Raw genomic sequence first — 22853 nt, 5'->3', positions numbered from 1 at the left:
ATAGAGAAACAGCGTGGCTCAGTGGAAAGAGCCCGGGCTTTGGGGTCAGAGGTCATAGGTTCTGCCAATTGTCAGCTGTGTGACTTTGGGCAAGTCACTTCACTTCTCTGGGCCTCAGTTATCTCATCTGTAAAATGGGGATGAAGACTGTGAGCCCCCCCCCAGGGGACACCTTTATTACCTTGTAACCTCCCCAGCGCTTAGAACAGTGCTTTGCACATAGTAAGCGCTTAATAAATTCATTCATTCAATCGTATTTATTGAGCTCTTACTGTGTGCAGAGCACTGTACTAAGCGCTTGGGAAGTACAAATTGGCAACATATAGAGACGGTCCCTACCCAACAGGGGGCTCACAGTCTAGAAATGCCATTATCAATAATTAATTAATTAATATTAATTAATGTCATTATTATTATTATGAAAATGGGGATTAAGACTGTGAGCCCACGTGGGACAACCTGATAATAATAATAAAAAACAATGGCATTTATTAAGCGCTTACTATACTATGTGCAAAGCACTATTCTAAGCGCTGGGGGGATACAAGATGATCAGGTTGTAACCTCCGCAGCGCTTAGAACAGTGCTTTGCACATAGTAAGCGCTTAATAAATGCCATCATTATTATTAACAAATACCATTGTTATTATTATTATTATTTATTAGTTCCGGGGCTGCTCGCGCCCCCTAGAGGAGGCTGACGAGACGAGCCCCGCCCGCGCCGGGAATGGGGCACCCGATGACGTCACCGCATCATTTACATAATCCCGCGAGCCCAACCCGGCTCCCGCGAGGTTTCCAGCCCGCTTGGGTTAAGCACAACTAGGCCTCAACACCGTATAAGAGGTTTATTTATTCCGGGGAAAAGGAAAAAAAAAAAAAATAAAAGACTTAACAGAATACGCTTAAGACTTTACAATTTAAACAAAAATATAGATGTATTTTCGACCGTTAAAGAGCAGATTGCCACTACCCAAGAGAATCTCTCCCAAAGCATGAAAACACATTCAAATCTATGAGCAAAGTGGGGGGCAGAACCTGGAAATGTGAATTATAAAAAAATACCCGAGGAATCCACCCCTGCCCTGCTTCCCGACTGGCACATGGAGCAGGGTGGAAACTCAGCATTTGCCAATGTCCAGGGGGGTCACACTCATTCCCTTTTCATCCAGGTGGGACAGGCCCTCCTCTCCTCCTTCCCTAAGGAGATGGGCAGGGGACCACTCCAAGCTCCATCACTGGGCCAGTAACCCAGAACAAAGGGTTTCTCCACACAGGGCCCAGCTAACTCCCCCAGGGATGTCACAGGGGGCAAGCCCCACTCCCTGGAGTCACACCAAAGGGATCCTGCACTCTGGCCAAGTCTGCCCTGTCCAGTGAAGCCATCAATCAATTAATCAATCAATCGTATTTATTGAGCGCTTACTGTGTGCAGAGCACTGTACTAAGCGCTTGGGAAGCTCAAGTTGGCAACATATAGAGACAGTCCCTACCCAACAGTGGGCTCAATCACAAAACAACGAAAATAATTTAGTTGATCCTTGCCATGGATGTGAACCATTTGAATACAATCTTCGCACCCTAGAAAATGACCCCCTAAATTCAGTTTCCTTGCATCTTAGCCAGGACTTTCTTCTTTCAATAACTTTCCTAATTCCTGGAAAACAACATACTGTAAAAACGATTAAAAAAAAAAAACCAACCACCCAACATTTCAAGTGCTTATCTGACCTCCACTATAATTTAAAGTCTTCCCACAGCTATGATTGACACGCTCAGAAGCAAAAACGCAACTCGCGGTGGAATAAGACATAAAGTTTCTAGGAATGCCATCCAAAAGGGTCACTTTTTAAGGTATACGATGAGACCCACCTGTCAAGGACGCAGTTGGCAGCTGAAGGTGCTTGCCCTCTGGGAGCATTCTGCCCTTCTGAGTCCCTTCTAGACTGTGAGCCCACTGTTGGGTAGGGACCGTCTCGATATGTTTCCAACTTGTACTTCCCAAGCGCTTAGTACAGTGCTCTGCACACAGTAATCGCTCAATAAATATGATTGATTGGCAGGGAGGAGGGAATCATTTTCTTCCAACAAGAGCAACAGGCAAGACTTGGTGGTGGTGGTCTCTTGAACAATGGAGGGAAAACTCTTAGTGCTGCTTTGGGGCTCCTCTGCCTTCCAAGGAGGAGGCCATCTCAGGTGGGCTCGTCTGCTCATTGACCCTGAGCCTGGCTGAAATGGAGCTCCCCGGGATGAGTCCTGTCCACTGTACCAGGTGGGAGTGGGAGCTACTTAGGCTAAAAAAGGCCTAGTGGCTCCTGGCCAGAGGACTTGGGAGAGGAAGAACCCTCCCCCACTCCCACCCCAGGAGAGTTCTCCTTGGACCCCTGCCTTCTGTGCCTGGGGGATTGGTTCCAGTTAGACTTTCCTTGTCCAATTTCTTTCCTCCCGGGGTCTTACCCCAGGAAGACAGATGCAGAGGGGTGGGGAGGGCACCTAACCCAGGAGTGGCAGCGTGGATGCCCGCAGAAAGGCTCACTGGGGATGTGATCATTAGCCCCTCAGGACCTCTCCCGCTTTGGCCTTAGGCTTCCTCATAAAAAATCCCGGCCTAGAGCTGGAAAGACTCAGAAACAGTCATGCGGTTTGCTCCAAGTTACATAAGCCTCAATCCCACCTTGGGCAATAATTGTCTCACGGGAAAGACCCCACACTGCAAAGGTTCCAGATCAAAGACCCGCCTCAAACATTCTCCCCCTTTTAGACTGTGAGCCCACTGTTGGGTAGGGACTGTCTCTATGTGTTGACAATTTGTACTTCCCAAGCGCTTAGTACAGTGCTCTGCACATAGTAAGCGCTCAATAAATACGATTGATTGATTGATTGATTCTCACCTGCTCCTTGGAAAGCCCAGAGAGATTCCCTGTGGACCTTTAGGGCCACCCTGTTACCGTATTTACACTGGCAGGTCCCTGTTAGTGGTAATGGTCACCTCTGGTTTTTCTGACCATAACCTGGCAGGAAACATGACTACCAACTCGGTTGTACTGTATCCTCCCACTTTAGTACCGTGCTCTTCACCAAGTGCCGAATCAATACCACTGACCGATTCCCCAAAGCTTTCCTGATGAAAGTTTGTCATCCAGGGTCCTGCCCCCTGGGATAATGGAGAGATGCAGCTACTGACTCTTGGAAAACGCCCGGCAGAGTTCTGCCCCCACCGTAAACCCACGATGTGTGCGCTCATCCTCGGAATACCAGGTGCACTTCTAATCGACACATTTTAGGCAAAACGGAAAGTTTGTTGAAGGATACCCAAGATGGACAGAGGGGATAGAGGGCCCTTTTTTAATGGTATTTGTTAAGCGCTACGTGCCTGGCACTGTACTAAGCGCTGGGGTAGATACAAACTAATCAGATTGGACACTCTCCCATCTCGGGTTCACAATCTTAATCCCCATTTTTACGGATGAGGGAACTGAAGCAAGGTGAAGTTAAGTGACTTGCTCAAGGTCACACGGCAGACAAGTGGCAGAGCCGGGATTAGAAACCAGGTATTTCTGATTCCCGGGCCTGAGCTCTACCCATTAGACTATGCTGCTTCTTTCCACGGAGGGCTCTGGGAGAACCGAGGCAAACATAATCACGAAGCACATAGGCTTGGGGGGAGCCCAGAATGATCGTTCACTAAATCCTAAAACCACCAGATAAGGGGGGGTCCCAGTTGAAGTTTAAAGGTGATCAGCTCAAAACAACCCAAAGCAATCCTTTCTGTACCGACAGGAAGCTGTGCCCGCCAGACACACCAGCAGGTTCAAGAGGAGTTTAGACCGATTCATGGATGAGAGCCCCAGGAGTAGTCTGTGGGAAAGTTTGCGCTGGAGAGGGCAAGATTAATCTCTCCTCCCAATCCTCCCTCCTTGTGAAAGTTGTGAGGCAGAACCCTGGGCTGGCTGGCCCGGTGATCTAACTCAATGATGACGCTGCTCATCAGTTTACCTTGCCCACCTCCCCGTCCCCTAGACCTAAGGGACCCTAACAAACAAGCCCTTTCGCTTCGGGATTTAGAGGGCAGAGCAGGACGGGACTTGGTACCCGTCTCTGAGCCGGCCAGCCCTCCCAGGGTGCCCCAGCCTGCCGCCCGCACCACATTCCTTCCTCCATCCTTCAGAGGCTGCTCCTCCAACCCTGTCTCATTCAGGACAGACCTGGCCGCCCCGGGCAACATCCGAGGTGTGTCCCGAACTCCGTTCGGCCACCAGGACCCCTGAAGCAGCGCCCAGAAAGAAGAGGACAGAGAATCCAGCAAAACATTATCTCTCAAAATACTTTTTTTTTTTTTGAAAGGACAGTCCCATCCCTGTATAAGTCACATGGCTTTCATCCCACAAACAGCTGCTCGCTCGCCAAGGCACCGGGGCAGTACGTCCCTAGCCAGATTTCCGAGGCCTTCCCCCGTCGCCTCCCCTCCCAGGGAGGCTCTCAGGGTGGAATGTCTAATGGCCAATCCCAGCTCCAGAGGGAAAAGCTGTGGACTCTGCACTCCCTGTCCCCTCACGTGGGCACACGGAAAACCTAAAGCAAATCACGTGCTGGCGTATCCTGGCCGGGATGGTGACCCTGGCCCCCATCTTGAAAGACAATTCCAACTGCATTAACGTGATGCCGTTGTGAGGGAACGGCACAGCAGACCCGCTGAGGATCCCAGATTCCGAATCACTTCTCAAACCTTCCCCAGAACAAAGGAGCTCCTGTTTGGGCTGGCTCCCGAGGGCCACGGATGTCCTCTCCTCAGACGGTGGGGCCCGGATCAGGCAACTCTGTATCGCTACTACTCTTCTTTGGTCAGGTCTGGGGTGAGACCGGGAATTCGCTTCCAGGTCCGTCCACCCGGGCTACCTTTCAGCGGTGCAAAGTTCACCAGGAAGTTTTAACCGTCACGTGCCACCCTGGGAAGGGGGCATAAGCCAGTAGCAAAGACTGGCAAAGCCCCATCACTCATCTCGGGGTTCTCTCCCCAAGCTGCCCCGGCTCTTCGCTAGTTACACTCCTCCGAGATGCCATCTTCCCCAAAGCTTTCAGCGGGGGTAGGCAGTCTTTTTTCTCCCAGAAATGGGAGGGCTTGGTGTCTGGGAAACAAGGACCAGTTTCCAACCGATCGTCAATCTGGTTGGGAGCCACAGTTTTGGAACTGGGATCCTTCTTCCTCTCTGAGCCCTCAAATCCCCTTACTGGGAGACCCCCTTCTTGCTCTCAGCTCCTCTCCCTTTCCCAGCTACTTCTGACCTGTTTCCTGAGGCCTTGAGCATTGTGGCAGAGAAAGCAGCTTCATCAGTGTTATTTGCCAGAGCTCGGCTGCCACCCCTTCCTCAAAGCAACAACGCCAGGGCCACGGTGGCTCTCCCGTGTTGCTGTGGGCAAAGACCCTCCCTGCATGTGTGTGCAACCCGGGGGAAGGGCTGAACAGACATAGGGGAGAAAGAAAGGAGATGGCAAATTGTCACTCCTTTCTCCCAATTCCGGTCACAACCTTTACAGCAACCCGACCCCCACAGCATTCAAAAGAGAGAACGGCGTGCACCCTTTAAAAAACGAAAGCACAAAAATAAAACCACACCATTTTCTGGTCAGAGATCACTCGGGCACATCGAAAGGAAGGCCAGCCCCAAATCCTCTCTTCCTCCGTCCCCGAGAAAATTTCAACATCCCGGCCACCGGTGCCGGAGAGCAGGCCGTCGGTCCCTCCCTCCCTGATGGGTGATGCCCTCCTGTGTCACCACTGGGCAGGGGGTGGCTGCAGGGTCAGGAGAATAGAAAATCCTCCGGCTCTAGGGCGGCAAGGAGGGAGGAGACCCTCCGCAGGCCATCCGGGGGGTGGTCGGGAGGGAAAAAGGGGTGTGGGGGGGGCGGGGGAGGGTCCATCGTCTCATCCGGGGCACACCGCCCTGGCATCGCTGTTCCCTCTGCAGGCCGACGGGGTGGCGTGTGGTTTTAGCGTTTGTGTTTGTTTTAAAAAGTCTCTCGAGTTGCGTCACTCAGAATCGGACGGGTCACTTCAAACAAAGCAGAGCGGTGAGTGTGACCATTTGCTCGTCGGACCCTCTGGCTCCCCCTCCGCCCGCCCCCACTTGGATCAGTGCCCGGATCTCGGGGGCTCTCCCGCCTGCTGCCAGTGGGCAAAGTGGGCGATGTGTGTGTTGGGGTGGGTTGGGGTGGGGGGCACAGCTCCTCCCACCCGAGAAACCACAGGGAAAGGTCAACAGGAAGCAAACGGCTTTAGCTGCCTCCCTCCCGTTAACAGCCCGCAGGCCCCTTGGGGACCCGCTTGGACCTCCTGGGCGGAACAAGCCAGGGACCTCGGTGACTGGGCAATTTGCTCCAGACTCCTGACCTCAGATCACTTCCCTCGACTCCTCCTTTCCTCCCCAGTCCGTGCCCGTGGATTCCGACACACCTCCCCTGCCCGCCTTCTCCTGGCCGGACGCCCCGGCCTTCGGCATTTGGAAAGATCTCTTTGTGAGCCCTCCCTTTCACGAGGAACCCTCCACAACTTGGAGGAAATCCCCTTCCAGAACGACAAGAGGGAAAGCGAGGCCGCCCAGGCAGGGCCCCCTGCCTGCTCTTGCCCACCCACTTCCTCCGGCCTCGTTCCCCAGGGACAGGAAACGGAAGCCTCTCCTCCACGTACTTTCCCGGAAGGGTCGCAAGTGACCCCGGCCAGGCCAAGTGGTCCGGCCTGTCTGATCTGATGAGGCAAACGTTAGCTTCCAGGGGAGACGCCATGAAACCCGAGGAAGAGGAAATGTGCACAACCCGCTCTCCCTGTAAACCACCCGGGAAGTCCTTTCCCTTGAAAAAGCGAGGAGGAAAAAGGGATGGGGGAGACCATTCTGGAGCACGCCTAACCCGGGCTTTGAGACACCAGAAGCCCCCTCAGCTCCAGGACAAAGAGTGCAGAGGAGGCCAGACCCCCCCCTTCCCCACCGACGTGCTTCCTTGGCCACATCCGCTCTCCACTAGGCCGTCAGAGCCGGCTGTTCAGAAACACGGGGCTTCTGGGACCGCGCTGGTCCTCCTCCCTCCCCTCCGCTGAATCCCAATCAGGGCTCGGGGTCCCCTTCCTCAGTCCAGAAACAGGGGGCCGTGTGCCACGCCTTCCCCAAGCCCGAGGGGGCCAGTCCAGGCGGCCACGAGGCAACCCCCCAACCAGCCCAGCTGTAGGGTGAAGAGTGGAAAAAAATAAAGAATCAAGAGCGTGACAGCTCAGGAGAGGAAGTCCTTGTCCTCCTGACGGAGCCCTTTCCTGCCTCCCGCTTCCAACAGGATGCCCGGAACCATGAGAGAAAGCTAAGCCCTAGTCCTCCATCTATACGGGCGGCTGGTGAGGAGACCTGCCCCTCGGGCCTGGAGCCGGGGCCCCCCAGAAGCTCTGGCCGGGTTACAGCGTGGCTTGGACACGAACGTCCCGGAAATCGCCAGAGCCTCTGGTGCGGAAGGGCCCTGGCTCGGGCCGGGCACGGTGGATCTGCTGCTACGGACGGCAAGCGACAATGCCTCCACACACATCATCGGGGGCGTCCCCGGGCGAGGCCGTCTAAGGCATCGGCGGGCACCTTAGCCGGGCGGGGCGGGGGGGCGGGGGGTTGGGGCAGGGGGAGGGACGGCGAGGGGCGGGCGAGGGAGGAGGAGGCCTACAAAGGTCCGTATTTCGTCTCATATTTGGAGACGATGGTCTTGCACTTCCCCACTTCCTTGCGTAGCTCGGCCACCTCCGTCCTCAGGGCGGTGTTCTCCTTCTCCAGGAAGGCGGCGCGGATGGTGATCTGGTTCTCCTTCAGGCGCCGGGCGTCCCGGGACCGCTTGGCCGCCACGTTGTTCTTCTTCCGCCGGGTCCAGTACTTTTCATCCTGTGCAGCGGGGCCCGTTTGAGAGGCTCGGTTCTCCCCCAGCGGAGAGCCGCCCCGTCCCCCTGCCCCCTCCTCCGGCGGAAGCCCTACGCCTGCTAGAGAAGCAGCAGAGCCCAGGCCAAGCGCTTAGTACAGTGCTCTGCACACAGTAAGCGCTCAATAAATACGATTGCTGCTGAAGGACTTCTCTGCCACTTGTCTGCTGTGTGGACCTTGGGTAAGTCACTTTACTTCTCTGGGCTTCAGTTCCCTCATCTGGAAAGTGGGGATAGAGACCGCGAGCCCCACGTGGGACGGGGACTCGGGGACTGTGTCCAACCCGATTTGCTTGTATCCACCCCAGTGCTACATACAGTGCCTGGCACGTAGTAAGCGTTTAACAAATACCACAATCATGATTATTACAGTTATTAAGGGAGAAGTGCCAGTTGGCTAGACGAGCCCTGTCCTGCTGACTGATGGGGGAAGGGGCAAGAACCAGAAAAAGCAATGACCCGGGAGGCGAGCCAAGCACTTTTCTAAACAATGACCCATGTTCCCTTTTCGGGGACCCAGGAGAGAAGCCACCAGGAGACAGAGCCAGGGAGCGGACAATCAGTCAGAGTTTCTCAGCCTGACCAGCTGTTCTAATTTAATATTCCTGTATTTGTCGAGTGCTCGCTACGTTAAGCGCTGGGGTGGATACAAGCCAATAGGGTTGGACACAGTCCCTGTCCCACGCGGGGCTCACCGTCTCAATCCCCGTTTTACAGATGAGGTAACTGAGGCCCAGAGGAGTGAAGCGACTTGCCCGAGGTCCCACAGCAGACAAGTGGCGGAGCCGGGATCAGAACCCACGACCCCCCGACTCCCGGGCCGCTGCTTCTCAACTCTAACTTCCACCTGGGCTCCCATCGCTGAGCCAGCTCGCCAAAAGGAAAGGCCCCTGGAGCTGAAAAACAGCACCTTCCCCTAACCCCGTAATAGTTATAATAATTATGGTTAATATTCTCAATATCATCAATAATTAATTATATATAATATATTGTTAATAATTAATATTTAATGATAATTAATAATTACTTATATATGTATTGTGATTGATATTAATATTAATATTCTTGTTAAGCGCCTCCTATGTGCCAAGCACTGTTCCAAGCCCTGGGGTAGATACAAGTTAATCACGTTGGGCGCAGTCCCTGCCCCACATGGGACACACTCCCTTAATTCCCATTTCACTGATGTGGGACCTGAGGCCCAAAGAAGTGAAGTGACTTGCCTGAGGTCACACAAACAGGCACGCGGCGGAGTCGTGATTAGAACTCAGGTCCTTCTGATTCCCAGGCCCTTCCTCCTCATCATCAATCGTATTTACTGAGCGCTTACTATGTGCAGAGCACTGTACTAAGCGCTTGGGAAGTACAAATTGGCAACATATAGAGCCAGTCCCTACCCAACAGTGGGCTCACAGTCTAAAAGGCCCTTGCGCTAGAGACCGAGCCACGCTGCTTCCAAACCCAGGCGGGTTGAAAGAGAGCGCGAGGCGGGGTCTCCGGAGGCCACCAGGCTCCGTCCCCGGATGCCTCGGATCTCGGACCTCTGGAGAAGGGACCGGGCCTCTGCGGGCGGCCGAGCACCAGGGCCCCGGGCAAGAGACAGAGTTTACCTTCTGCTCGTCAGGGACAAAGACCTTCTTGGCCTTCTTAATCATCGGCTGGGGCTTCAGGTCCTCCTCGGCAAACCTGTGCTTGCGTGGGTTGAAGAGCTCCCCGCCGGGCACGCTGGACAGCACCAGGTCGGCAGGGTCGGGGTTAAAATTCACGTCCACCTCCACGCAGTTGGGGTCGATGGGGCTGGGGGTCTCCCGCTCGTTCTCGGCGGATGATTCTGGTGGAAACAGCCAGCCCACGTTAATGGTATCCGTTAAGCGTTTACTATGTGCCGAATTTATTACTCTGTTTATTTATTTATTTATTTATTTTGCTTGTACATTCCTATCCTATTTATTTTATTTTGTTGGTATGTTTGGTTCTGTTCTCTGTCTCCCCCTTTTAGACTGTGAGCCCACTGTTGGGTAGGGACTGTCTCTATGTGTTGCCAATTTGTACTTCCCAAGCACTTAGTACAGTGCTCTGCACATAGGAAGCGCTCAATAAATACGATTGATTGACTGATTGATTGATTGATTGAACACCGTTCTAAGCGCCGGGGGAGATACGAGATAGTCCCTGTCCCGCAAGGGGCTCTCAATCTCAATTCCCACCGTAAGGATGGTTTTTACTTGTTCATATCTATTCCATTTATTTATTTTGTTAGTATGTTTGGCTTTGTTCTCTGTCTCCCCCTTTTAGACTGTGAGCCCACTGTTGGGTAGGGACTGTCTCTATATGTTGCCAACTTGTACTTCCCAAGCGCTAAGTACAGTGCTCTGCACACAGTAAGCGCTCAATAAATACGATTGATTGGCTGATTGATTACAGCAGTTCAGTGGCTCGATGCGTGGCGCCGAGGCGAGCCCTTCGCTCGCCCTCCCCTCCTTCCCGCCAAAATGGCACCACCGCGACCCTCCGGGACCACAAACCAGCGTGAGTCACTTGGGGGAAGAAAACCCGTGACCGAGCACACATACGGCAACGTCACGACTCGCAAAGCAGAGGGCTCGCTCTCCTTCAGGCCCCGCTGCACTTCCCCAAAAAGACACGTGCACGTGCTACCCTACTTCGTCGGTATTTTCCACAGAGCCGAGTCAACTCCCGAAATCAATCAATCAATCAATCAATCGTATTTATTGAGCGCTTACTATGTGCAGAGCACTGTACTAAGCGCTTGGGAAGTACAAATTGGCATCACATAGAGACAGTCCCTACCCAACAGTGGGCTCACAGTCTAAAAGGGGGAGACAGAGAACAGAACCAAACATACCAACAAAATAAAATAAGTAGGATAGAAATGTACAAGTAAAATAAATAAATAAATAAATAGAGTAATAAATATGTACAACCATATATACATATATACAGGTGCTGTGGGGAAGGGAAGGAGGTAAGACGGGGGGATGGAGAGGGGGACGAGGGGGAGAGGAAGGAAGGGGCTGAGTGTGGGAAGGCCTCCTGGAGGAGGTGAGCTCTCAGCAGGGCCTTGAAGGGAGGAAGAGAGCGAGCTTGGCGGAGGGGCAGAGGGAGGGCATTCCAGAAATCCTAACAGCTTCCCCCTTCTGGCTGATGAGTTGCTCGGGAGCGACTGCCCAAAGACTCGGAGGAACGACACCAGGCCCAGGTGGCCAGAGTGCATTCGAAGGAGGCAGGCAGGGCTGAGCCAATTTCTGCCACTAACTGTTCATCATCAATCGTATTTATTGAGCGCTTACTGTGTGCAGAGCACTGTACTAAGCGCTTGGGAAGTACAAGTTGGCAACATACAGAGACAGTCCCTACCCAACAGTGGGCTCACAGTCTAAAAGGGGGAGACGGAGAACAAAACCAAACATACTAACAAAATCAAATAAATAGAATAGATATGTACGAGTAAAATAGAGTAATAAATATGTACAAACATATATACAGGTGCTGTGGGGAAGGGAAGGAGGTAAGATGGGGGGGATGGAGAGGGGAGAGGAAGGAAGGGGCTCAGTCTGTTGTATCTGTTAGGCGTTTACTATGTGGCAGGCACCGTATTGAGCACTGGGGTAGACACAAGATGATCAGGTCCCAAACGGGGCTCACATCTAAGTAGGAGGGAGGACAGGGATGGAATCTCCATTTTGCATATGGGGGAACTGAGGCAAAGAGAAGTGACAGTGACTTGCTCAAGGTCGTACACTAGATCTAGGTTGACCGCCGGAGGAGTCGGTCTGCTGGGGTCACCAGTCAAGGGCAGGGTGAGGCCCCCTCAAGGTCCTGACTCCAGAGCTCAAACACTGGGTTAAAATAATGACGGTATCTGTTAAGCGCTTACTGTGTGCACAGCACTGTACTAAGCGCTGGATATGACTCTCTCAGCGGGATGCTCTCTAGTCATGACGATGGTGGGGATCAAAGATACGCTTGCAACAACCCGAGGCCTTTGCTAAGCGCTGGGAAAGATCCGAGACAATCAGGTCGGACACAGTTCCTGACCAACGTGGGGTTCACAGTCTAAGGGGGCGGGAGAACAGGTCTCAAATCCCCATTTTACAGATGAGGAGGCTGAAGCCTTATGTATATTTGTTGGGTAGGGACTGTCTCTATATGTTGCCAACTTGTACTTCCCAAGAGCTTAGTACAGTGCTCTGCACACAGAAAGCACTCAATAAATACAATTGATGATGATGATGATGATATATTTCTGTAATTTAGTCATCTCTTTTAATGTCTGTCTCCCCCCTACACTGTAAGTTTGTTGTGGGCAGGAATGTGTGTTTATTGTTATACTGTACTTTCCCAAGGGCTTAGGACAGTGCTCTGCACACAGTAAGCGCCCAATAAATATGATTAAATGAATGAAGCCCAGTGACACCATGTGACTTGCTTAAGGTCACAGAGCAGGCAAGCAGCGGAGCCAGGATTACAATCGGAGGTTCCTGGCTCCTGGGCTCTTGCCTACTGTGGGAAAAGACCACCTTTCCAGGGTGAGATGTGGGAAGATCGTTCACGGATAGGCTGGTGGAACCATTAAGGGCTCCCCAGAAACATCAGGGAACGGCGAAGGTGAAGGTCCCAGAAGAGAAGACGTCCTACTTGTTTTCAGCCTGGGCTAGTCGACGACCCTACCCGGTCCTTGCAATTGGCAGGCTGGCCGTGTTAAGGAACGATAAAAAGAGGGGAAATTTATGGAGAGGTTTGCCTTTCCCATCTAAGGGTACGGAGGCTCCCAATTCTGGACCCAGCCGCCGGGAGGCTGTCTGGGAGGATGGAGGAGGAAGAGGAGGAGGCGGTGGCAGGGTGGGGAGAATTTCTCTCCTAACACGCTGGCGTCCCACGCTTCCAGGTCGGTGCTAGGGATTCCCGCTGCCTCCCTCTCCCCACAACCAACCTGTGCTGGACGTGGTCTCGGAGGGCTGGAACACGACGGTGGAGGAGGAGGAGGAGGAAGAGGAGGAGGACGGTGGGGAGGACGTGGAGGAGCTGGCCGGCTCTTTCCCCTCGAGCTCGGCCACGGGCAGGAGGGGGTTCTGGTTGAGGTGCGTGGGGCTGGCGGGAATCCCATTCTCCAGGAGGAACTCGTCCAGGTCCATGTACTCCAAGTGGAACGACTCCCCGTCGTAGGGGATGGTCTTGTCCCAGATGGGCGGCATGAGGGAGGCAGACACGGCCAGGGTGCTGGCGGCGGCCGCTTCATCGTCCTCGAGTTTCTCCTTTTCCTTTTCTTTATCTAAAAAGAAGCCGACACCTTTGAGTGAGGCGGGGGAGAGAGCCGTCCTCCCTGCCAGAGCAACAGATTTCGTCCTGCCCAACGGAAAACCACGATCCCCTTGGTTATCTCCGGGATACTGGCCCTCATCCCCCTCGGCTGACCAATTTCAATATACAGTGGCTGGGCCCTCTTGGGCCTTGGGGCAAATCATCATCATCAATCATCAATCGTATTTATTGAGCGCTTACTATGTGCAGAGCACCGTACTAAGCGCTTGGGAAGTACAAATTGGCAACATATAGAGACAGTCCCTACCCAACAGTGGGCTCACAGTCTAAAAGCTGTAAAAATTTATTGACCGGTAAGCGCTCAATAAATATGACCGAATGAATGAATATTGGTCGAGCACTTACCGTGTGCAGAGCACCGTACTAAGCGCTTGGGAGAGTGCAATACGATCGAGCTGGTAGCCACGGTCCCTGCCCAACCAGGAGCTTACAGTCTAGAGGGGGAGACAGACATTAAAATAAATTACAGCTGGGGCGAATATCCCGTGCTTAAAGGGAACAGATTCAAGTGCTTAGGTGACACAGAAGGTTGAGGGAGAAGGGGAAATGACGGCTTAGTTAGGGAAGGCCTCTTGGAGGATTTTAATGAGGTTTGGAAGGTGGGGAGAGTGCACTTGCTGCAACCACCGGCCTTCAACCCGTAAAGGAAACGTCACTGCAAAATGTAGCGTTGCTCGAATCCCTTTCGGTTCAGGGACGTGGGACCCAGGGGCCGTCATACCAGGAGGGGAGCCCGTCCACGTGGCCCTTCGGGGAAAGGAGCCCCGTTCCGGCTCGCTTCCGAATCAGCCCTGGCTCTGAGTCCGAGTGCGGGAGCCCGCCTGCGTTCCCAGGCTCTGCGGCTCGCTTCTGCCGGGCCTCTGGGATATCTGACCGGAGTCCCAAGGCCCGAGCTCGTCCTCGGGACGCCCCGGGGTATCCCGAGGGCCTTGGTCGCCGGCAGAGAAAGTGGCCCCGTCGGGAGCTGGACGAACCGAAGGAACAACGTACATCTCCAAAGCAACCCACCTAACGTCATTCAGAGAGGGCACAGCCCCTTGCCCCTGGATTTTCTCCCTTTTTTTCCACCCCTCCCTCAGCCCCACGGAGCTTATCTGTAATTTATTTATTTATATTAACATCTGCCCGACCCCCCCCAAGACTGTAAGCTCGTTGTGGGCCAGAAACGTATCTACCAACACTGTTAAACTATACTCTGTTTAAACTGCAGAGAAGCAGCGTGGCTCAGTGGAAAGAGCCCGGACTTGGGAGTCAGAGGTCATGGGTTCTAATCCCGGCTCTGCCACGTCAGCTGTGTGACCTTGGACAAGTCACAACTTCTCTGAGACTCAGCTCATCTGTAAAATGGGGATTAAGACTGTGAGCCCCACGTGGGACAACCTGATCACCCTGTATCCGCCCCAGTGCTTGGAACAGTGCTTTGCACATAGTAAGCGCTTAACAAATGTCATTATTATTATTATTATTATTCGCCCAAGTGCTCAATACAGTGCTCTGCACACAGTAAGTGCTCAATAAATACCAGTGATCGATTGCTAGGAACTCAGCTGCTATCAGGCTGCAACCGTAATGTAGGAGACACACAACTCTTGCTTCTAGTTCAGAGTACTCAATCAATCAATCAATTGTATTTATTGAGCGCTTACTGTGTGCAGAGCACTGTACTAAGCGCTTGGGAAGTACAAGTTGGCAAGTACAAGTACTCCCAAGGGGAGGAAACTGGAGCTGTCTTGGTACTGTTAGCCTTGACTGTGAAGGATGACAGCGCTCGGCACTTAGTAAGCGCTTAAAAAATACCATTATTATTAAGACCGTGTGCTCGTCTGGGCAGGGAATGTCACTGTTTATTGTTGGATTATACTTCCCCAAGTGCTTAGTACAGTGCTCTGCACACAGTAAGCGCTCAATACGGCTGAATGAATGGACCCCAGGTCAGGGAGAAATGTGGGGAGTGGAAGAAACGATCCCACACTGCGACATTCACAGGGTCCTGATGGGAGGAGGATCCGGGAAAGAGCGGGATCTTGTCCCATCCCCCCCAGTCCAAACAAAGTGAGGGCGGGGCTGCCCCCGGGGTTTTCTTTAAACATTCACAAGGAAGGAAGCTATGGAACCAACTAGAAATTCAATGTTCATTTGACCCAAAGAAGGTGAACTTCAAATTTTACCCCAGAGGCAACAATCAAAAGCACACAAAGTGTACGCCTTCCATCAGTGCTTAGAAGAGTGTTTGGCACACAGTAAGCGCTTAACAAATACCATCATTATTAGAGCGTGATCTCCTTGTGGGTAGGGAATGCAGCAGGCTTTGGTTTGCTGAGTACAGTGCTCCGTGGAGGAGGCCCTCAATACATACCATTACTACAATGAAGCAGCTGTGGCTTAGTGGAAAGATCATGGGCTTTGGAGTCAGAGGTCATGGGTTCGAATCCCAGCTCTGCCACTTGTCAGCTGTGTGACTTTGGGCAAGTCACTTAACTTCTCTGGGCCTCAGTTCCCTCATCTGTAAAATGGGGACTAAGACTGTGAGCCCCATGTGGGACTACCTGATAACCTTGTATCTTCCCCAGCGCTTAGAACAGTGCTTTGCATATAGTAAGCGCTTAACAAATATCATTATTATTATTATATTATTATTATTATTACTACGCTACAACTACTGTGGAAACTACCCCTTCTTCCATTTCAGCAGTCCAGATATGAATCACAGATGAAGACCATAACAGTCAGATACAGTCACTCCTCCCCCTTCCCCAGCTCTCTCCACTACTCTCCCATCCTTCCCAGCAGTATCTTCAGATGAGATCTCCTCCCTCCTCTCAAGTGCTACTCCGGCCACCTGTGCTTCTGACCCCATTCCCTCTCATCTTATGAAATCTCTCGCCCCGTCCCTCCTCCCCTCCTTAACTTCCATCTTCAACCTCTCACTCTCCACTGGTTCCTTCCCCTCTGCCTTCAAACACGCCATCTCCCCCATCCTAAAAAACCCTCTCTTGACCCCACCTTCCCTTCTAGTTATCACCCGATCTCCCTCCTACCACTCCTTTCCAAACTCCTAGAACGAGTCGTCTACACCCGCTGCCTCGAATTTCTCAACACTGACTCTCTCCTCGACCCTCTCCAATCTGGCTTCCGTCCCCTACACTCCACCGCAACTGCCCTCTCAAAGGTCACCAATGACCTCCTTCTTGCCAAATCCAACGGCTCCTACTCTATCCTAATCCTCCTTGACCTCTCGGCTGCCTTGGACACTGTGGACCACCCCCTTCTCCTCAACACGCTATCCAACCTTGGCTTCACAGACTCCGTCTTCTCCTGGTTCTCCTCTTACCTCTCTGGCCGTTCATTCTCAGTCTCCTTTGCGGGCTCCTCCTCCCCCTCCTATCCCTACTGTGGAGGTTCCTCAAGGGTCAGTTCTTGGTCCCCTTCTGTTCTCTATCTACACTCACCCTCGTGGTGAACTCATTCGCTCCCAGGGCTTCAACTATCATCTCTATGCTGATGACACCCAAATCTACATCTCTGCCCCTGCTCTCTCTCCCTCCCTTCAGGCTTGTGTCTCCTCCTGCCTCCAGGACATCTCCATCTGGATGTCTGCCTGCCATCTAAAACTCAATATGTCCAAGACTGAACTCCTTATCTTTCCTCCCAAACCCTGCCCTCTCCCTGATTTTCCCGTCACTGTAGATGGCACTACCATCCTTCCCGTCTCACAAGCCAGCAACCTCGGTGTCATCCTCGACTCCGCTCTCTCGTTCACCCCTCACATCCAATCCGTCACCAAAACCTGCCGGTCTCACCTCCGCAACATTGCCAAGATCTGCCCTTTCCTCTCCATCCATACCGCTACCATGCTGGTTTGATCTCTCAACTTATCCTGACTGGATTACTGCATCAGCATCCTCTCTGATCTCCCATCCTCCTGTCTCTCCCCACTTCAGTCTATACTTCACGCTGCTGCCCGGATTATCTTTGGTGCAGAAACGCTCTGGGCATGTTACTCCCCTCCTCAAAAATCTCCAGTGGCTGCCTGTCAACCTACGCATCAAGCAAAAACTCCTCACTCTCAGCTTCAAGGCTGTCCATCACCTCGCCCCCTCCTACCTCACCTCCCTTCTCTCCTTCTCCAGCCCAGCCCGCACCCTCCGCTCCTCTGCTGCTAACCTCCTCACCGTTAGGCCTCGTTCTCGCCCGTCCCGCCGTCGACCCCCGGCCCACGTCCTCCCCCTGGCCCGGAATGCCCTCCCTCCGCACATCCGCCAAGCCAGCTCTCTTCCTCCCTTCAAAGCCCTACTGAGAGCTCACCTCCTCCAAGAGGCCTTCCCACACTGAGCCCCCTTTTTCCTCTCCCCCTCCCCATCCCCCCTGCCCTACCTCCTTCCCCTCCTCACAGCACCTCTCTATATATTTGTACAGATTTATTGCTCTATTTATTTTACTTGTACGTATTTACTATTCTATTTATTTTATTAATGATGTGTATACAGCTATAATTCTATTTATTCTGATGGTATTGACACCTGTCTACTTGTTTTGTTCTGTTGTCTGTCTCCCCCTTCTAGGCTGTGAGCCCGTTGTTGGGTAGCGACTGTCTCTATATGTTGCCAACTTGTACTTCCCAAGCACCTAGTACAGTGCTCTGCACACAGTAAGCGCTCAATAAATACGACTGAATGAACGAATGAATACAGGGTAAGGAAGGACAGGTAGCAGAGAGAAAGAGGAGTTGGCCACAGTGATTGTGAAGACTTTTAAACTACTGAAGGAGAGGCTGAAAGAAACTAGAGAAGAGAAAAACTGGAGCTGAAAAGGTGACGGCAATGGAAAGGGATGGACAGACCCGGGCTTGATTTATAATGAAAGAGGTGGTGGGGCTCAAGTGATTATGTCACTTTACATCTGTACTGACTTTGAATGGAGGCTGTATTATTGCCAACGATAGGAATAGGGCCAGGGTTACCAACCGCCAAACCCCAAGCACCAGAACTGAGTCCCGGCTGGCTCCGGCCCTCAGGAAGATGACTTGGAGAGAAGGGGGAGGAGGCCAAGGTATGCTCATAAAGGCTTTTAGGAGGGACGGGAGGAGACGGATGGGAACGAGACCCCCAAAAAGGAAGGAAAGATGACAAATGTAGCACTTCCTTCCTAATTCAGTCCCGCTGGTGACCTTGAAGACTGGCAGAGAAGCTGTCTGTCGGCGTTTTCAACCACACACCTGCAGAATGGGTTAAGATGATGTTGGAAGGAATCCAGAGTGTTTTGCAAACGGAATTTGGTTCTGCTCTCCCATCCCAGTTAACATAAACTCTTGCAGGTCCTTGCTCTGCGAGACTTTGGCTTAAACTAGAATAGTCCTTTGCTATTCTGCTCCTAAAGGGTACAGTCTCCCCCTTTCTAGAGCGCGAAGGCCCCAAAACACTCTGTTTGGCTACGATCCTAGCCCAAGATCAGCGATGGCACTTGAAGGGGAAGGAGGAAGGCACGCCAGAATGCTGAAAAACACAACGCAACAGTAAGTTGCAGCCTGTTTTTGAATCACGCAGCTAAACCCCTCTCTATCTAGGGGTAAGAAAAACCAGAAGACGACGGAAGCAGGGGCAGAGAATTGGTGGGAAAAGAGCGGACCTCACGATTAGAAACTGGTGGTGATCTCACCTAGGAAGTTATCAGCACCTACCTTGTATTTCTCCTGTCCTGTCTCAGCCTGAGGTAACAATAAAAATGTCAAGCTAAGCCACCTCGTTAAAAATGAACAAAAACAGGCAAAAGGAAAGCACCATCTCAGCTTGATATCCAGGAGTGAAAGCCCAGCCTATCAGTGGCTGGTGAAGAAGAGAAACAATATTTCCAGGAGAAGCAGTTCACGAGTGAACATCAGCCCCAAGCCTGAGCCACCCGTTCCCAATTCTTGAGCTTCAGATGGCGGAGACTGAAAATGGATCCTAAAGGACCTCAGAAATGCCAATGCAGACAGTATCCCTAGGGCCTACTGAACTGCCGTTCCCCTGCACAATGTTCTCGGCTCCCTGAGCCATACAGTCCAGGCCCCCGGCACCCCAAAATGAGATAACATTACATTTGCCCATCATCCCTCATTTCTCCAAAGTTCTGTGTCCTGTGGCAAAGCCTCCTAGTCTGCTATATAGCTTTATCCTGACCTCCCTCACTCGCCCCCCAAGTCTCCCTGAGCCCTCACGATCCTCTCCCCCGTGACCTCCCACGACACTCCTCCTCCCTGACCCACCATGATCTCCCTCTTCCCTGACCCCCACAATCCCTCCTCCTCCCTGACCCCCACAATCCCTCCTCCTCCGACTCCCCCAGATCCCCCCTTTCCTAACCCCCCCGTGATCCCTCCTCCTCCGTCTTCCCCAGATTCCTCGTCCTCCCTGACCCCCCCAGACCCCCCTCAGTCCCCAGCAATCTTCCAATCTTCCTCTGTCCCTCACAGATCATCCTCCTCCTCCGACCTCCCATGACCCTCCTCTCTGACCCACCCTCGATCCACCTGACCCCCTACAATCTTCCTCTGACCCTCACAGATCCTCCTCCGACCCCCCATGACCCTCCTCTCTGACCCCCACGATCCTCTCTCCTCCCTGACCCCCCCAAAATCTTCCTCTGACCCTCACAGATCCTCCTCCTCCTCCGACCTCCCACTATCCTCCTCTACCTCCCTGACCCCCCACAATCTTCCTCTGACCCTCACAGATCCTCCTCCTCCGATCCCCCACGACCCCCGTCCTCCTCCCTGACCCCCCCCCCACAATCTTCCTCTGACCCCCACAGATCCTCCTCCTCCGACCCCCAGTGAGTCCACGGCTCACTGGAAAGAGCACGGGCTTTGGAGTCAGAGGTCATGGGTTCGAACCCCGGCTCCACCACATGTCTGCTGTGTGACCTTGGGCAAGTCACTTCACTTCCCTGGGCCTCAGTGACCTCATCTGTAAAATGGGGATTAAGACTGTGAGGCCCATGGGACAACCTGATTACCTTGTATCCCCCCCAGTGCTTAGAACAGTGCTCGGCACATAGTAAGTGCTTAATAAATGTCATTATTATTATTCTCTGAGCCTCAGTTACTTCATCTGTAAAATGGGGATGAAGACTGTGAGCCCCGCGTGGGACAACCTGATCACTTTGTATCCCCTCCAGCGCTTAGAACAGTGCTTTGCACATAGTAAGGCTTAATAAATGCCATCATTATTATTATTACCCCCCATGATCCTCCTCTCTGACCCCCACTATCCCTCTCCTCCTCCCTGACCCCCCCCCCAATCGTCCTCTGACCCTCCTCCTCTGACGTCCCATGATCCTCCTCTCTGGCCCTCACAGAACCTCCTCCTCTGACGTCCCACGATCCTCCTCTCTGGCCCTCACAGAACCTCCTCCTCTGACGTCCCATGATCCTCCTCTCTGGCCCTCACAGAACCTCCTCCTCTGACCCCCACGATCCTCCTCTCTGGCCCTCACAGAACCTCCTCCTCTGACATCCCATGATCCTCCTCTCTGGCCCTCGCAGAACCTCCTCCTCTGACTCCCATGATCCTCCTCTGCCCCCCATGATCCTCCTCTCTGGCCCTCACAGAACCTCGTCCTCTGACGTCCCATGATCCTCCTCTCTGGCCCTCGCAGAACCTCCTCCTCTGACTCCCATGATCCTCCTCTCTGGCCCTCACAGAACCTCCTCCTCTGACGTCCCATGATCCTCCTCTCTGGCCCTCACAGAGCCTCCTCCTCTGACGTCCCATGATCCTCCTCTCTGGCCCTTGCAGAACCTCCTCTCCTGACGTCCCATGATCCTCCTCTCTGGCCCTCACAGAGCCTCCTCCTCTGACGTCCCATGATCCTCCTCTCTGGCCCTCGCAGAACCTCCTCCTCTGACGTCCCATGATCCTCCTCTGTGGCCCTCACAGAACCTCCTCCTCTGACTCCCATGATCCTCCTCTCTGGCCCTCACAGAACCTCCTCCTCTGACGCCCCATGATCCTCCTCTCTGGCCCTCACAGGACCTCCTCCTCTGACGTCCCATGATCCTCCTCTCTGGCCCTCGCAGAACCTCCTCCTCTGACGTCCCATGATGCTCCTCTCTGGCCCTCACAGAACCTCCGCCTCCTGACTCCCATGATCCTCCTCTCTGGCCCTCGCAGGACCTCCTCCTCTGACCCCCATGATCGTCCTCATTGGGCCCGCCTCCCCCCCGCCCATCTTTCCTCACGGATCACTCGCCCTTGCCCCGCCCCCTCCCTTAGCCCCGCCCACAAATCCCGCCCCTCTCATTGGCCCGCCCCCCACCCGCGGAAGCCCCGCCCCCTCCCTCGCGCCCTCCCCCCCCCGCCCCCGTGCGCGTGCGCCGTTCCCGCGGGGCCGCCTCACCGAGTGTCGCCTCGCGCGGCGGGTTCTCCATCAACTTCTTCAGCACCAGCGGGAAAGATCCCGGCAGGCCTCGCGCCCGCGGCTCCTTCCCCCCTTCGCCGCCTGACATGGTGCCCCTCGTCGCGCCGCGGCTCCCCGGCCCCCCCTTCCCGCCCCCGTCCGCCGAGGAGGGAGCGCTCCTCGGAACGGGAGAACGGGAAAAGCCGCAGCCCCCGCCACTGCGCAGGTGCCGGGCGGCCCCGCGCCTTCCCCATTCATGAGGCGAGCCCGCCTCCCCGCTCGGCCCGCCCTGCTCTCCGATTGGCCCGCCCGCGGGGGGTGGGCGGGGCCGCGTGCAGCGCGCGCCGGGATTGGTCGGGCGGATCGGCAGAGGCACGGCACGTGCGGGGAAAGGTGACCGTCGGCGGGGGGGGCGGGGCCCGCTCCCTCGTCCTCGAATCCCATTGGCCCGCGGGGCGCATGCGCCACTCGGGTTCTGTTTGGCCTCCCCGCCCCCCCCTTCGGAGAAACGTGTTTTGCCTTTTCTTAAAGACGCAGTTCGCAAAACGACTGTCCCACTTTTATAATTATAATAATAATAATAATGAGGATGATGGTATAGAGAAGCAGCGTGGCTCAGTGGAAAAAGCACGGGCTTTGGGCTCAGAGGTCATGGGTTCAAATCCCAGCTCCGCCAATTAATAATAATAATCAATCAATCAATCGATCATATTTATTGAGCGCTTACAGCGTGCAGAGCACTGTACTAAGCGCTTGGGAAGTACAAAAGAGGGGGCAGAGGCCCAGGGGGGAAAGGATAGTGGGGGAGAGGGGGTCCTGGTACTAATAACTGATAACATGTATATATGCTTGTACATATTTATTACTCTATTTATTTTACTTGTACATATCTATTTTATTTTGTTAGTGTGTTTGGTTTTGTTCTCTGTCTCCCCCTTTTAGACTGTGAGCCCACTGTTGGGTAGGGACTGTCTCTATATGTTGCCAATTTGTACTTCCCAAGCGCTTAGTACAGTGCTCTGCACATAGCGCTCAATAAATACGATTGATGATGATGATAACGATGGTATTTATAAAGCGTTTACTACTACTAATAATAATGATAATGGCATTTGTTAAGCGCTTACTATGTGCAAAGCACTGTTCTAAGCGCTGGGGGGGGCTACAAGGTGATCAAGTTGTCCCACGTGGGGCT

At 53.4% G+C, this 22853-nt stretch overlaps 1 protein-coding gene across 2 annotated transcripts in view; it reads right to left on the bottom strand.

The window, feature by feature from the left end:
- Positions 1-3532: 3532 nt before the first annotated feature.
- The window catches only part of TEF (TEF transcription factor, PAR bZIP family member), a 42450-nt gene continuing 23129 nt past the window's right edge, over positions 3533-22853 (bottom strand). The window contains exons 2-5 of one of the 2 annotated variants that reach the window (XM_038756259.1): positions 12894-13232; positions 9550-9770; positions 7693-7904; positions 3533-6050 (exon numbers count right to left, since the gene is read on the bottom strand). In XM_038756259.1, the coding sequence (XP_038612187.1) occupies positions 6029-6050; positions 7693-7904; positions 9550-9770; positions 12894-13232 (794 nt within the window). In that variant the 3' untranslated portion in view covers positions 3533-6028. Of the gene's footprint in view, positions 6051-7688; positions 7905-9549; positions 9771-12893; positions 13233-22853 lie in introns of those variants that run through there. The other variant, XM_038756260.1, reaches the window with a different exon arrangement.

This window comes from Tachyglossus aculeatus, chromosome 14, assembly GCF_015852505.1.
Source record: "Tachyglossus aculeatus isolate mTacAcu1 chromosome 14, mTacAcu1.pri, whole genome shotgun sequence".
Taxonomy (NCBI): Eukaryota; Metazoa; Chordata; class Mammalia; order Monotremata; family Tachyglossidae; genus Tachyglossus; species Tachyglossus aculeatus.
This window is presented reverse-complemented; position numbering and strand designations above follow the sequence as displayed.